We start from the raw sequence: 15,129 nt of genomic DNA, 5'->3' as shown, positions 1-15,129 counted from the left end.
ATTTATAGGAAAAAAGGTTAGCCCCTACTCCAATATATCAACAAGGTTGATGAAGTAGTGTAGGGCTAATATTTTTTCTCTAAAGATTAACCAGTTGCAGACGCCTGTGGTTTACAATAATCAAGCTGCAAGTGTCGTCATTGATCTTAATACCATTTTAATGTAGATATAGTGTGTTGATATCTACCTCTTTAGTGAAGCCCTGCTGGTTTATAATCGGAAGATATGGGATCAGATTGAAATTTACTTTACATAACATGTTCACTTTAAGGATATTATCAAAGTCTTTCAAACTCTTGCTAGCTAAGTAGAGTTAAGGGTAAGTTTCAATCCTTTGGTTGTGCCATGTAAAAATTTGAAATAGGTTTTGGATCTTATAATTCTGAAAAGGTCAAATGTTCTTTTACATATTTTTGTGGTTTGTTGATACCGAGATTCTTAAAACGAATTTTACTCAATCAGTTGTTTTTACATGTATATACATTACTTATGTACACCGTGCCTTGTGCTTCTGTTTTATATCCTGTACATTGTATATACATGTATATATACATGTACATATTAATTATATACATCCTAGTGCATTTTCATTCATTTATCAATAAACATCACAATTGTAGCAGCTCTTTTGATTTTTTGAAGGTGTAAACGATTTATGTAATGTTGTACTTAGGCTGTATAGTTTTTAAATTTCACGGGGATAATATTTCGGGGGTTTTAGGAGTATTAAAATGCGTTGTATTTAAATATTCATGAGGTATGCAATGTTGCACTATATTTAATGACCGCAAATATAGTGACATTAAATTCCCTGCAAATATTACAGAGTATATAGTAGTACACATTTCTCCCATCAATCAACAGGAGAAAATTACTCAAGAATAAATATCATTTTTCAGATCATATGGACACAGTAAATAACATTTTGGATTTGTTCTTATTGTTTTGCTCACTTCTATAAAGTGCAACAAAACTCGATGACTTGATAAACGGCCACTTCTTTTCAGTTTATGTAAATATTTCCCAATTTTCCTTAAACTATGCTAAATGTCACAATGTCAAGTTTCTGGCCACATTCTCAAAAAGGGTAAACAATCCCTATTTGTATGCCAGTTAATATGTAGATCAAGCTGATTGACAACGCCATTTGTTTCGCTGTCATGGAAATGTACTAGTTGCAACAATGTACAACACTGTATATTTCATATTTTACGTTCGTGCTCGTTCCCGATTGGCTTCGCATGCTGAACGCGTGCGCCCCCAGATTTCAGTACATAAATTACTGCGTGTGTGTTTCATCACATATCCAGTAAACCCCACAATAGGAATGTTGAAATATTCGATACTGCCTAAACACAGACGATTGCCGTCGTCATTAGAGTCTGAAAAGTTTGTTTTCGGAAACTATCAACCCTGTAAGCTTTAACAGACATTGGCAATCCTCTCGCTAAATTGATCCCGTTGTTTGATACATATTATAGTGTAAAGGGCATTTAAACGTCTGTTAAAACGCAAGTATGTAAGAAAATCTCACCACTAAGTGAATAATCAAGAATGACATAATTTGCAAACTCGTTTTAATAACTGGAAATTGACGTACTTTTCCTGTCAAGTCGTAAAAATTGGGCTTTCTCGATTTTCTTGATGACGAATATGTTCCAATGTCGACTTTTAAAGAAACCACTCCTCGAATGTATTTTAGCGATCACGCTTAAGAGACCATCAGTTCTGACTGTATATTGGTTTGTTTGATTGGTATAAACGATGACTGTATATCAGAAATCGTCCTCCGTCGTGCCCGTTTACAGCTACCGATCGTACACAATGCTATTTCTCATAATTCTATGAATTTTCGAGATCAACCTGTTAATATTGTATACAGGTATGTCATTGTCAGAGAGCATCATCTTCTGATAGCATTAACTTCGTCAAACGTTTTGAGATATTTTCTGAATACATCTGTATAATCGCGTTTATGTAAACCTGTCCTGCAGAATGTAGAAGACTAGCTACTGAAAAAAACATCTGATACTTGACCATCTACTGTTGTAGAAGAAAAACATTTGACACTTTTGACTAGCTACTGTTGTAGAAGAATTAGAGAAGCGCTTGACACTTTCGACTATAGTAGCAGAAAAGTAGTCAAAAGTGTCAAATGCTTTTCCGATACAACTGTAGCTATCAGTCAATCCCGAGTTCCATTTGATGAGTGTAAGCTTCTGAATCGATTACCGTTGCCAGGTGACTGTATTGTGTGCAGGTGTGCAATCTCGCAGCTTCTAAGCGGCAAGAAATATGCCACAGTCATTTGCAAAATGTGTTCGACTTGTGCCTACAGCACCTTGACGGGAACAGGCAGTGATGCCCGTAGGCGCGATCGTTAAGTTGACCCAAGATTCCAAATTAAACGAAGAGAACACCAAGATGGAGGTCACCACACGGGACCTGTTCCTTTATAAGGGGAAATAGGTTCGTATTATTACAGGCATGTATCTTGACGGATCTGCAGATGTTAATACGAAAACGGCCATGACCCGGCGTGGACGGTCATCTTCATTATTTTTACTCCCGCTAGATGTGTGGTGTGAATGTTTGTTCCAGGAACAGTATTCCGTGTCGACGAAATTTTCATCCCAAGAAAGATGTTTACGTGTAAACAAAAAATCTTGCCCAACGATACCCCAGAAAAGCCTCTCGTAAGCTGCTCCCTCTCGTCGGAGTGCACCAAAGAGATGCAACAGTCGTTTTGAACGGAGCTTTGGCTCAGCATTCAAAGGAAATTGTCAACGTAGACCGTTCTCCTTGCATTATATAATAAATCAAATAGAAGACCTTATTTGATGTTTAATCCTTTGAATTATTGATAAAAAATTCAAGAGAATTTATATCCGTTGCGCCATACGTGTTCAACACCCGTGATAGGCCACTTGGAATCTGCATTACGATCGCTATATATTCTGACTTCTATGACTCGATTAAGTATCAAGCTAATGTTTAGATAAAACACAAACAGTGCTTAATTAATTCATCACTTATGAATACAGGTAAATCAAGAACCAATAAACATTCAACAGTGCAACTTTATTTACGGAGATACACAGTACGCATGTGCAGGAAAGGATACACTAATCACCTGGACACCCAATCACTATACATTTCACATATGATCTCAGATGTTGCGAATGAATTAAGCTTCATCAACCACCCAGCCAGCAACAGAAAAACATAAACCTTTTGTATGGTAACCATGAAAATCCTTGCAATCAAGTGACTGTAGGTGACGTATCCATTTCTGTGGAATTCTGGTAGTGTTCAATGGACCAGACTGTCGAGCAGTACAGAGTGGTCGGGGAAATGTTATTGTCGAGAAAAACAAAGTAATCCTAGGATTTGCTGAATTAATTCTTTATTCAGCTATTTGATTACTGGTATGACACCTGAAAAAGTTTGCCAAAATAAATGACCTTGACCTATATTCAAGGTCACATCATCCATGTTTGTATTCTGGTACAATTGGTACATAGTGTTTCACCTGGTCCATTCCGTCCAAAAGACTAGGTAGTAGGCTAATGACATTGTGGCATCTATCTGTCTGTTCTGTTTTATCTCCTGTTTCACAATCTCCCCCGTCCAAAGCTGATAATGATGTCATTTCATTGTTCCTCTGACATCACTGTATTGTTTCTTTCTCCTCTGACCTTGCATAGTTGTTGGTCACACAAAGGATGAATTTTTTTGTCATGGGTGGTAACATGTCATCTGGTAAACTTTAAAATAGAGAGGAATTCTGGCCCCGATCTTCTCGATAAAACTGTCCACATCTTATAACCATATCCTTTCATTATATCCTCTATTTCCTCTGAAAGAGAAACATAAAGTATCTGATAAATTCTCTATACCTCAATAGGTCAGCACACAAACGAGCCAATTCTTGTTCAGTAGGTAACTAGGTAAGTAATAATACAAATAAAATTTAGGAAAAAATGTTAAATTTCAAATAAATGAAAATCAGACTTATTGATTTTGATATCTTCAAATTAGAGGAGATAAACAATTTCTACAATTCAAATGTGTGATTCTATATAAAATTTTCTGGGACGGTAGCCAGTCTACCTGATCAGCAGTGATGTTGATTTCACACCAGTATATCAAATAGTGAACATATTCAGTAACTTGGAATCATACTGAAACAAATGCTTCACTACTTGTACATGTATATATATTTGTACGGCAAACAGCCAATGCCTAGAAATAAGTCACCATTAAAAAAGACTTTAACTATCTTGTAATAAGCCCATTCCCCAATCTGCAATCTTTTATCAATCTTAGATAACTTTTGTGTTAGTGGGACAGTGAAGCAAAGATAATATGAAAAGAATCAATAATTGAAAAGCTTTAAACTGACCACACACATTCATTTTTTTTATCATACAATTGGCTATATAATACAGCCTCTATTGCTATTACTACAGGTTTCAAGGTTTCTCTTTATACGCAAAACTCTCAATGTACATACCTGCCTTGTTTTCCTTAATAATGACGAGGTAAAGGATTCCCTGAGGTGAAAGAATGTCAGGAATTTGTGGGAAGAGTCTGTCCATCACCTCTCGACCATGACAACCTCCTGCCCATGAAGCTTCTATACCACTACTACCTACCTGGAAAAGACAAATATCACATATGCCATGATATACAAAAATGATTCTTGACTATTTGTATCAATCGACATGTCAAGTACAGCACTTTTTTCTGGATACAATCTCCTATACTACTTGACAATTTAACCTCATACTTTTGGCATGGGTTGTCTTGAGGTGGTTTGTGTCAAAATTTAGAAACCTCTTTCTCTACATTATTGGCCATATATTCTATTAGTATACTGTTTGATACTTTTTTTCATAATAATTCACTGAAAATAATTTACAAGTAGCACTGTTGATTTCCCCTTTCAATCTCTTACTTATCTCCCCTTTCAATCCTTTACTTATCTCCCCTGTCAATACCTTACTTATCTCCCCTTTCAATGCCTTATTGATCTCCCCTTTCAATCCCTTACTTATCTCCCCTGTCAATCCCTTACTTATCTCCCCTTTCAATCCCTTACTTATCTCCCCTGTCAATCCCTTACTTAGTTCCCCTGTCAATGCCTTATTGAACGTCCCTGTCAATCCCTTACTTATCTCCCCTGTCAATCCCTTATTTAGCTACCCTGTCAATGCCTTATTGATCTCCCCTTTCAATCCCTTACTTATCTCCCCTTTCAATGCCTTATTGATCTCCCCTTTCAATCCCTTACTAACTCCCCTGTCAATGCCTTATTGATCTCCCCTTTCAATACCTTACTTATCTCCCTTGTCAACCCCTTACTTAGCTACCCTGTCAATGCCTTATTGATCTCCCCTTTCAATACCTTACTTATCTCCCCTTTCAATGCCTTTTTGATCTCCCCTTTCAATACCTTACTTCTCTCCCCTTTCAATCCTTTACTTATCTCCCCTTTCAATACCTTACTTACCCCCCCCCCCCCCCCCCCCCCCCCCCCCCCCCCGTCAATATCTTACTTATCTCCCCTTTCAATGCCTTATTGATCTCCCCTTTCAATACCTTACTTATCTCCCCTTTCAATACTTTACTGATCTCCCCTGACAATCCCTTACTTAGCTACCCTGTCAATGCCTTATTGATCTCCCCTTTCAATCCCTTACTGATCTCCCCTGACAATCCCATATTTACCTCCTCCACCAATCCCATATTTACCTCCCCCACCAATCCCATATTTACCTCCCCCACCAATCCCATATTTACCCTCCTCCACCAATCCCTATTTACCTCCCCTAAAAATTCCATATTTACCTCCCCCACCATTCCCATATTTACCTCCTCCACCAATCCAATATTTACCTCCCACACCAATCCCATATTTACCTCCCCCACCAATCCCATATTTATCTCCCCCCACCAATCCCATATTTACCTCCCCTGACAATCCCATATTTACCTCCCCCACTAATCCCATATTTACCTCCCCAACCAATCCCATATTTACCTCCCCCGACAATCCCATATTTACCTCCCCCACCAATCCCATATTTACCTCCTCCACCAATCCCATATTTACCCTCCCCCACCCCACCAATCCCATATTTACCTCCCCACCAATCCCATATTTACCTCCTCCACCAATCCCATATTTACCTCCCCCACCAATCCCATATTTACCTCCCCCACCAATCCCATATTTACCTCCTCCACCATTCCCATATTTACCTCCTCCACCTATCCCATATTTACCTCCCCTGACAATCCCATATTTACCTCCCCCACCATTCCCATATTTACCTCCCCCACCATTCCCATATTTACCTCCCCTGACAATCCCATATTTACCTCCTCCACCAATCCCATATTTACCTCCTCCACCAATCCCATATTTACCTCCTCCACCAATCCCATATTTACCTCCCCCACCAATCCCATATTTACCTCCTCCACAAATCCCATATTTACCTCCCCCACCAATCCCATATTTACCTCCCCCACCATTCCCATATTTACCTCCCCCACCAATCCCATATTTACCTCCCCTGACAATCCCATATTTACCTCCCCTGACAATCCTATATTGACCTCCTCCACCAATCCCATATTTACCTCCTCCACCATTCCCATATTTACCTCCCCCAACAATCCCATATTTACCTCCCCTGACAATCCCATATTTACCTCCCCCACCTATCCCATATTTACCTCCTCCACCAATCCCATATTTACCTCCCCTGACAATCCCATATTTACCTCCCCCACCAATCCCATATTTACCTCCTCCACCAATCCCATATTTACCTCCCCCATCAAACCCATATTTACCTCCTCCACCAATCCCATATTTACCTCCCCCACCAATCCCATATTTACCTCCCCCACCAATCCCATATTTAACTCCCCAACCAATCCCATATTTACCTCCCCCACCAATCCCATATTTACCTCCCCCACCAATCCCATATTTACCTCCCCCACCAATCCCATATTTACCTCCCCTGACAATCCCATATTTACCTCCCCTGACAATCCCATATTTTCCTCCCATGACAATCCCATATTTACCTCCCCCACCAATCCCATATTTACCTCCCCCACCAATTCTGTGTTTACCTCCCCCACCAATCCCATATTTACCTCCCCTGACAATCCCATATTTACCTCCCCCACCAATCCCATATTAACCTCCCCCACGAATCCCATATTTACCTCCCCCACCAATTCTGTGTTTATCTAACCTTCCAATCTCATATCTGCCTCCCCACAAATAATTGACTTACTTCATCTGAGGGTGTAACAACATATGGAGGATTGAATAGTAATACATCCACCTGGTTTTTAAGTCGGGGTCTCAGGCAGCCAACCTAACATTAAAAACAAAACAATAGTAAAACAAAAAAACCTTCTTCATTTCAAGATCTTCATTATGAATACTATAAGTTCTTAGTTCACAGTTTCTGTTATCTCATGTGATCTTAATGCAATGTACAGTACACTTACTCTCAATGACATTTATTACCAACAACTTATTTTTTATATGACACACATAGTCTTGACCTATTAGCAATGATCATAAAAACTAATGTGCTACAATTCTCTAAAATACAAACAAAAGTTTATGCTGGAGGGACGGATGTCGCCGTACCACAATACATAAAATAAACCATTAAAGTTCATTCTGATCTGCATTGATATGATTTTTTTATACTTTAATTTTTACACCTCCGAGAAATCTCAATAGTGTACAGAGCTTTTTTATGCTAAATGATCACTTACTTATTTATGGTTATGTTTTTCAAATATTTACCAAATCTGTGAGAACTGGCTGAACAGTGACACCATTCTGTTGAGCTGTCTTCTCTGCTGCCTGTGCAGCCAATGGGTTGATGTCTGTACACCTAGCACATAGATACAGTCATATTATACTAATACATAACAAACGAAAGTGCTCATTTAAACGAGGCATCGCAACTGATAATAATCCCCTTGCATGTACATGCTGAATTATTTCATAATTAATAAGACTTGAGGCCAACTTGATGAGGTATTCTCATACTTGACTATATTAAGAAGTATGATGAAAATCTGCATAAAAAAAGAAGCCACTAGATTTTGTGACAAAGATAAATAGTAACAGTAGCCTTGTAATTGATTTTTGCATCATTTAACCTTAACTCTTTCAATGTATTCTCATATTTGACCAAAGTATAAAGTTTGATTGAAATCTGGTTAAAAATGTAGTTGCTGACAAAAGATAAACATACAGATGACTTAGACACATGTACAAACGGAACTCTATATTCCCTCCCCGACATTGTCATGAAGGGGTTATAACTATTAATAGTTTGCACACCTATGGATTTATAGATATCTATAACCATCAACAAAGTGATTATACTCTACACAAAAGTACTAAAAGTTGATTACAGGAAAAAGAGATATATTCCTCGAATTCAAATGATGGAGAGATAGGATCTATCATTAGATTAGTTTTAATTAAGTTAACATAAGTCAGAAATGTCAGAGAAGCAATTTAATTTAAACTTTCAAAAATATAATTTAGTCAGAAATGGAAGTAAAGCAAATAAAAGTATTCCGCTTTGCAAATTGCAGATTCATAGTCTGCAAAGTGTTTTCTTGTGGTAGTCCGAATGATTAAGACTTTCATCCTCTTCCTACGGTAAAGAGGAAAGATACCTTATTTGGACAGGAACGATACCTTGTAGTCAGAATCTTTCGGACTATCTTTTGGTTGTGACCTACCAATACATGGCAGCGGTGGGTCCCAACATTTTCGCCAGAAAGGTTATACATACTCCTGACCCGCATCCTATCTCCAGGCAGCAAGCTGGTCTGTAAGTCAGATTGGAATAAACCAGTTTTTTCTTTAAACATTCATGAATTCCATGTAAATATGTTTTATCTACCCCAGTATATTCCAATATTACCATAAATGTATCATTTATGATATATTTATGATTTTATATATTCACTGGTAAAATGTAACGCGACATTATACAGTAAATATGTAAATACATTGTACATTAATATTCTTAATGCAACATTTTTCACATAAATTTAATATTAAAAAATTCTTTCATTTAACAATTTTCCACATGATTTGCAAACTATAGTACTATATACAGGGTGTTTCAATTTATCTCCTACATTCTAAATTGACTTTTCTCAGTCACTACTCATCACAATGAAAAGCTTTATACACCATATGTTACCATTGATAGTAAATTCTTCAAAGTTGGGAAATTTGATGTCATATATATAATGTCACATACGACTCAAAGAACAGGCATTCTCAATGATGGATATGTCTGACAAACATGGCAGAAGCAGTAAAACTGTTTCATCAGATAAATTATAAAAGTGGTCAGATTTAATGCGTAAAAAGTATCCAGAGATGCTGAGGATGTCAATAATGCAGATTAATCGCATTATAAAGAGGTTTGAATACAGTGGATCAGCTGCTGATGGACAGTATGCAAACAAGGGGAGGCCTAATGTGCTCGCTCTAAGGAAAATATTGAAAGTATTAGAACAGTAAATTAAAGTAAAAGTCTGTGCAATATGTTTTAAAGGACATAGACAGTGATAACCAGTATCTCTAGTGTCTACAGGATACTTAAATTTGATTTGCACTTGACTGCATATCGCATTTCAATTATGCAGCACCTGAAAGATACTGATTTATTCTCGATTGGCATAAATTTGCGATGTGGATTATATATAGAGCAGCCGCAGACATTTCCGCAGATACCGTTTGGTTTTCAGATGAGGCTCATTTCCACCTACATAATGAGGTGAACAAGCAGAATTTCACTTCAAATTCTGGGGGTCTGAAAAACCACAGTTCTATATAGAGAAACCCCTATTTAATGTTAAAGTAACCGTTTCAGTGGCTCTTAATTAGTTCAACTTTAATTATTGGCCCATTTTTCTATGAGGTCAGGACACAAATGGCAATTCCATGACAGTTAACTGTGATTGCTGCCTCCAGCTTCTTAAAAGAAAATTCTTACCAGCCTTGCAAAAAAAATCTCATAACATTAGATCAATGTGGTTTCAATAGGATGGAGCAACACTACATACAATGGTTGTATTAAATTTTTGGAAGGAAGATTATATTGTCAAGACCCATAAAGAGTGGTCGCCACATTCACCTGACCTCAACCCTTTAGATATCTTTCTGTGGAGTTATCTTAAGAAAATGCATTAGTGATTAAGAATTTTAGATGTAGAATGGATCTTGTCGCTGCAAAATTGGACGTCATTTGGAGCACTTGGTATAAAAAGGTACCTTTTTATTAACCAACAGTTAAATAATACCCTTTTCAGTGTGGTCAGTTAGATATATGAGAATAAAATTTAGAAAATGTGCTTTCATGTGGTATATTTTTTTATTACCTGTGATCAAAATGAAATGAGTTATTGGGATTAAGAAAATATCAGGTGTGTATATATGTAGGTTCTATATGACTTAATTCAAGTTTGCTCTGGCCTTAAAAACAGAATTCTATCGGTCAGATATGCCCAAATCTGGTGTCAGGACTAGATGTAGCCAGAGTTTCCTCTGACCCTAACACCAGACTTATATCTGTCGGATATATGCCCGAGTCTGGCATGTACATTTTGTTTGTGGCATTTAACAATAAGAATTTCATACTTCAACGCGCTTTATGAATTCATGAACAGTATCGAAAGTTGATATTATCAACCATCTATAACATTATAATATTAACTTTAAAAGTAAACTAACTGTTTATATGGAAGTGCCAATGTAACCGACAAGAAAGCAAGCTATAAATTGATACACATGCACGTGTTCATCAAAACATCCCAGTTCTAAAAAGTCTGGTCAACTTCCAACCTGGATATCGACAGATCTATGGAATTGTACAAGAATTATTTTACTTTGTTTCTTTGATGTAGTCGTGCTCTTTAACCAGTGCATCAAGGAACAGAAATGTATCTTCTGCCGGTTCATACACGTGCTCAAAGTCTCCTTGTCGTAAGTGTGAGATGTCCGGAGTAGAATATTTGTCGTCTGACATTTTGCTCCAGTTTTCTGGTGTTTTTGACAGGAGATTTTACGCAAGGGTGACAACTCCAGTGGAAGCCGCTCTTGGTGTACCTTTGCACCAGTTTTCTGTTAGTTCAGAAAATATCAAAGAGTGCGAAAATCATTCATTTCTGTATAGGAGATATTTACCTTTGAAAAATAGAGAATATATTTTTAATACGAAAATAGTTTGTAGGTTCAGTAAGTTTGTTTTTTTTTCGTGAGAAGACACACAAAAAATCAGTTTATTATGCTTTGTTTTGGCTCAAATTAGAAGTCGGTCGTTTTAACTGATACATATTTAAAGAAAGGGCTACGAAATCTACATTTGCATACATCAACACATCAATATCAACTTTGTACTGAAGATCACGGGCATGCACACTTTCGAGAATTTGTTAATTATATAATTACTCGTGGTGAAATGCTTGATTTTTTGTTTGTTTAGGAGTGGTATGCTACCCCGTGTGTAAGATCAGTGCTGAATAAGTCGGAAATCTTGGGACAGTTATAGGTTCCAGAGACGGATGGTGTATGGAAAGAAAGATCGAGCAAATATAAATTGAGGGAACGAGCTAGATTTGTTTTCTTTTTGCTTTTTTGTTTGTTTTAATATAAACTTTATTTTATTCATTCAATTCATACATATACAATACACAATCATACAATCATAATGTGAATAGGATTCGGAAACAAGTATAAGACTTATATTTATCCGTTTCCTTTTATGACACATTGAGTAAACGGCAGCAAGTGGGAGAATACGTAAGTGAGCAATGTAATACTTGAATAAATGAAAAATGGGGAAATTCGGAAAGAAGACAGATGAAAAGACCAGAAGAAAAAGATTAGAGAGGAATGTCATGCCATGACATGAGATATACAACCTGCTGTAACAGCTGTGTACTTGGCAAACAATAAAGAATAAAAAAAATAAAAACAATCATTCAAATCTTTTAGAAATAATTATAAATTCTTGAACACTGGAAAAAATCAAAAGATTTTCATCATACGTGAGTTCGTTATCACCGAAGAGTAGTATTTCAGTTGATAAGGGATAGTTTATAGCACTAAAACAACGTAAGCGAAACTGTGCGAAAAGTGGACAACGTAATGAAAAATGTTCGTTGGTCTCATCTTCATGATTACACATGCATATAGGACTATCTATAAGATTTTTATGAAATAGATAAAATTTTAGTGGACTGCACTCCATCCTTAATCTTGCATGGTGAATCTGACCCAGTCTATTACCGCTAAGGAAGTTATGTGGAATTTGTGGCGTGGTTTATTCAAATGACTTTTCAATTTAGTTATGGACGGATCACTTTTGATTGCATCTGGCAAGGAATTCCACAAAGGGATTACAGATGGCAGGAAGGATTTCATGTAAAGACTTGTGCGACAAGGAGGAGGGCGAAAGTTATTTCCAACACGAGTATTGTGATCATGGATGCTATTATTACGTCGAGGAAGAATTTCTTGTAGATACTGAGGAAGGAGACCGTGAACCATTTTATGGAAATGAATTATTTTGTGGTGTTTACGTCTTTGCTCTAAGGGAAGCCAGCCTGTTTCAAGATAAAGTTTTACTCTACTTGTGAGTTTAGTTCCGCCAGTAACTATACGCGCTGCCTCTAATTGGAGATTTCCTAGCATGTCAGACTGAGTTTTTGTAAGGTTATCCCAAACAATGTTCCCATATTCAAAATTAGGTCGGATAAGAGTAAAATACAGAGTTTGAAGGGAAGTACGATCTAAAGTGAATTTGAATCTGCGTAAAATATTCAATTTTGGTGAAACCTTGGATATGATCAAGTTGATATGATCAGTTGTTTGTTTTGTTAGTTTGTTTGTTTTTTTGTTTTTGTCAAGGAAATGGTTTGAAGGGATTATCCATCTTTTTTTTTATTGTTTCGCATGAATAAGACGCTGTGTAGTTGTACCTGGTTTACCCAATTTTGTTCTGGCAATTTTGTTTACCTCAGTCCTAGTAACAATTGTAGCTGGGGGTCGTACAGATACGTGTTTTTGTAAGCCACGTTCTTCGATTTTGTTGTTGTCAGCTTCTATATTTCTGCGTGTAGATCTGAGTGTTTTTAGCCTAATACTTGTTGATATGTATATATATATATATATGTTCCATGAGGAATCAGACACGATGAGCCCTAAATGTGTTGCTGTTTTGACGCCCTTAATTAGTTCTTGGTTGCGTAATATGCATTTTTATGCTACAATGTATATATAAGTTTCTTTTACGTGGCATTGTTAAAATTTCACATAATTTGGATTAAAAGTCATCATCCAGCCGTTTTCCCAACTATTTTAGGACAGTTTAAGGTTTTTAAGCCAGCTTCTGAAGCTATATATATCTATTACAGAATGATCGTCACAAAATAAGCGGACTTGCCTTTTCATAGAATCTGGGAGGTTAAATATCAGAAACGGATGCGGGCGCAAACGGAGACGTTTTGGTGGGAAGCTAAATTAATTAAACTCGGAAAAAATGACACTTCTTGGTGTTCTTTATATAGGGTGTCATTTTTACCGAATTTTAATCTAACCTTCAAACTCACAAATTATTAGATCCCTGTGCTTTGTTTCATTCACTTCAATACCAAAATATGCTCATTTTATAAATTATGTTAAGTTATTAAACCTCCCTTTACTCACTATCCCCTTTTCTGTGACTATCATGAACCTCCCCACCAGATTCTGATGTTTTCCCCCGGACTTGCCTATAGCCCCCACGTGCCATATATTTTGTGTGAAGTCAGTACATTCCGTAAACATCATGATAGAGTTACTTCCCTTGTATAAATCATTGAGATCTTCAGATTCGTTACCGGTTTAATATGAGTGAGTTTTTATATTTCTCAACAGCATTACTGAACATTATTTGAAGTTTGATAACTCTTGAAATAACATATAAACTATGTTTTCATCTGAAATTAAAAAGAGAAAATTCCCCCCAGATTGTATTTTCGGTTTACGATTTATAGCAAACATTTGGTTCGTATGACTTGAATACGAGACAATGTACAGAAGCACCTCGAATTAATTTATGTGTGCTACTGTGTGTGGCCTATACCGACCGACGCAATGTAGTCAACATCGGGTCGCTTTGGTCCAATTATGCCTCAGACGAACTTAAAAGTGACGATCTGCTTTTATTATGATGTCTCAGACGAAATATAGTGACGATCTGTTAAGTCAATCGGACGATGTCATCTTTGGAATATATGTGATATGTGATATTGGTGATCACCAGATCTGATGTGTACAATGCACCACAGGCGCTTGCATAGAAAATGTGATTTTCATTTTTTTTTATTTGACAGTGGTATGTGTAATCTGTTAAGCTGTATTACACAGTACACATACCACTGATATCATTTTTTTTTTAAATTCTCATTTTCTATGCAAGCGCCTGTGCAATGCACATGTTGTGTTGATTACACAGGGGCCTAGGTCCATTATACATTAACATGTATTATATAAGTCTCTGTTGTCATTTCATAATTACATTAGGTTTTAACAAGGATTTGTGGATATAAATAACAAATTTTGCATAAAAAAATGACCTTAAACCATAGTCAAGGTCACATGGGTCAACTTTGTCAGAACATTCGATCGACTATTATATAAACGTCCGTCGGTTTAGGCAGGTACTATAAAACGGACTTATATCTCCTGTCTGGATTTCAAAGTTCCCGAGCTCATAGCGAAAACCCTATTTCACATGAAAACTGCGAAAATAAAATAATCATGCAACCAACATATTTTTTTATTAAACAAAATAACTTCAAAATTAAAACATGCATTATTTTTTTCTGAAATGCTGTCTGTCGTGTGGCAACTGGCCATGGTGAACCACAGATTCCGCCACTGTGAGAGTTATCGCTCTTTACACGGGACTTAATATTACCCGTAATGCTTTAGTTTTTCTTTTGAAGTATGTATAATAAACAAAACATACAATCTACCCTCCTAGTGACATCTTTATATATACA

General features: G+C 36.7%; 1 protein-coding gene across 2 annotated transcripts; it reads right to left on the bottom strand.

Moving 5' to 3' along the window:
- Positions 1–3,389: 3,389 nt before the first annotated feature.
- LOC117321060 (methyltransferase N6AMT1-like) lies at positions 3,390–11,121 on the bottom strand. Of its 2 annotated transcripts, none has more exons than XM_033875542.1 (6): positions 10,969–11,121; positions 8,806–8,895; positions 7,850–7,940; positions 7,323–7,406; positions 4,517–4,658; positions 3,390–3,859 (listed from the first exon to the last, which is right to left on the bottom strand). In XM_033875542.1, the coding sequence occupies exons 1-6, from the start codon at positions 11,106–11,108 to the stop codon at positions 3,756–3,758; spliced, it is 651 nt and encodes a 216-aa protein (XP_033731433.1). In that variant the 5' UTR covers positions 11,109–11,121; the 3' UTR covers positions 3,390–3,755. The 2 variants fall into 2 exon arrangements, with proteins under 2 accessions (XP_033731433.1, XP_033731434.1); XM_033875543.1 differs by having other exon boundaries at positions 8,762–8,895; positions 10,969–11,118.
- Positions 11,122–15,129: the final 4,008 nt, after the last annotated feature.

This window comes from Pecten maximus, unplaced genomic scaffold, assembly GCF_902652985.1.
Source record: "Pecten maximus unplaced genomic scaffold, xPecMax1.1, whole genome shotgun sequence".
Lineage (NCBI taxonomy): Eukaryota > Metazoa > Mollusca > Bivalvia > Pectinida > Pectinidae > Pecten > Pecten maximus.
Note: the sequence above shows the minus strand (reverse complement) of the source record. Positions and strands in the feature narration are given on the sequence as shown.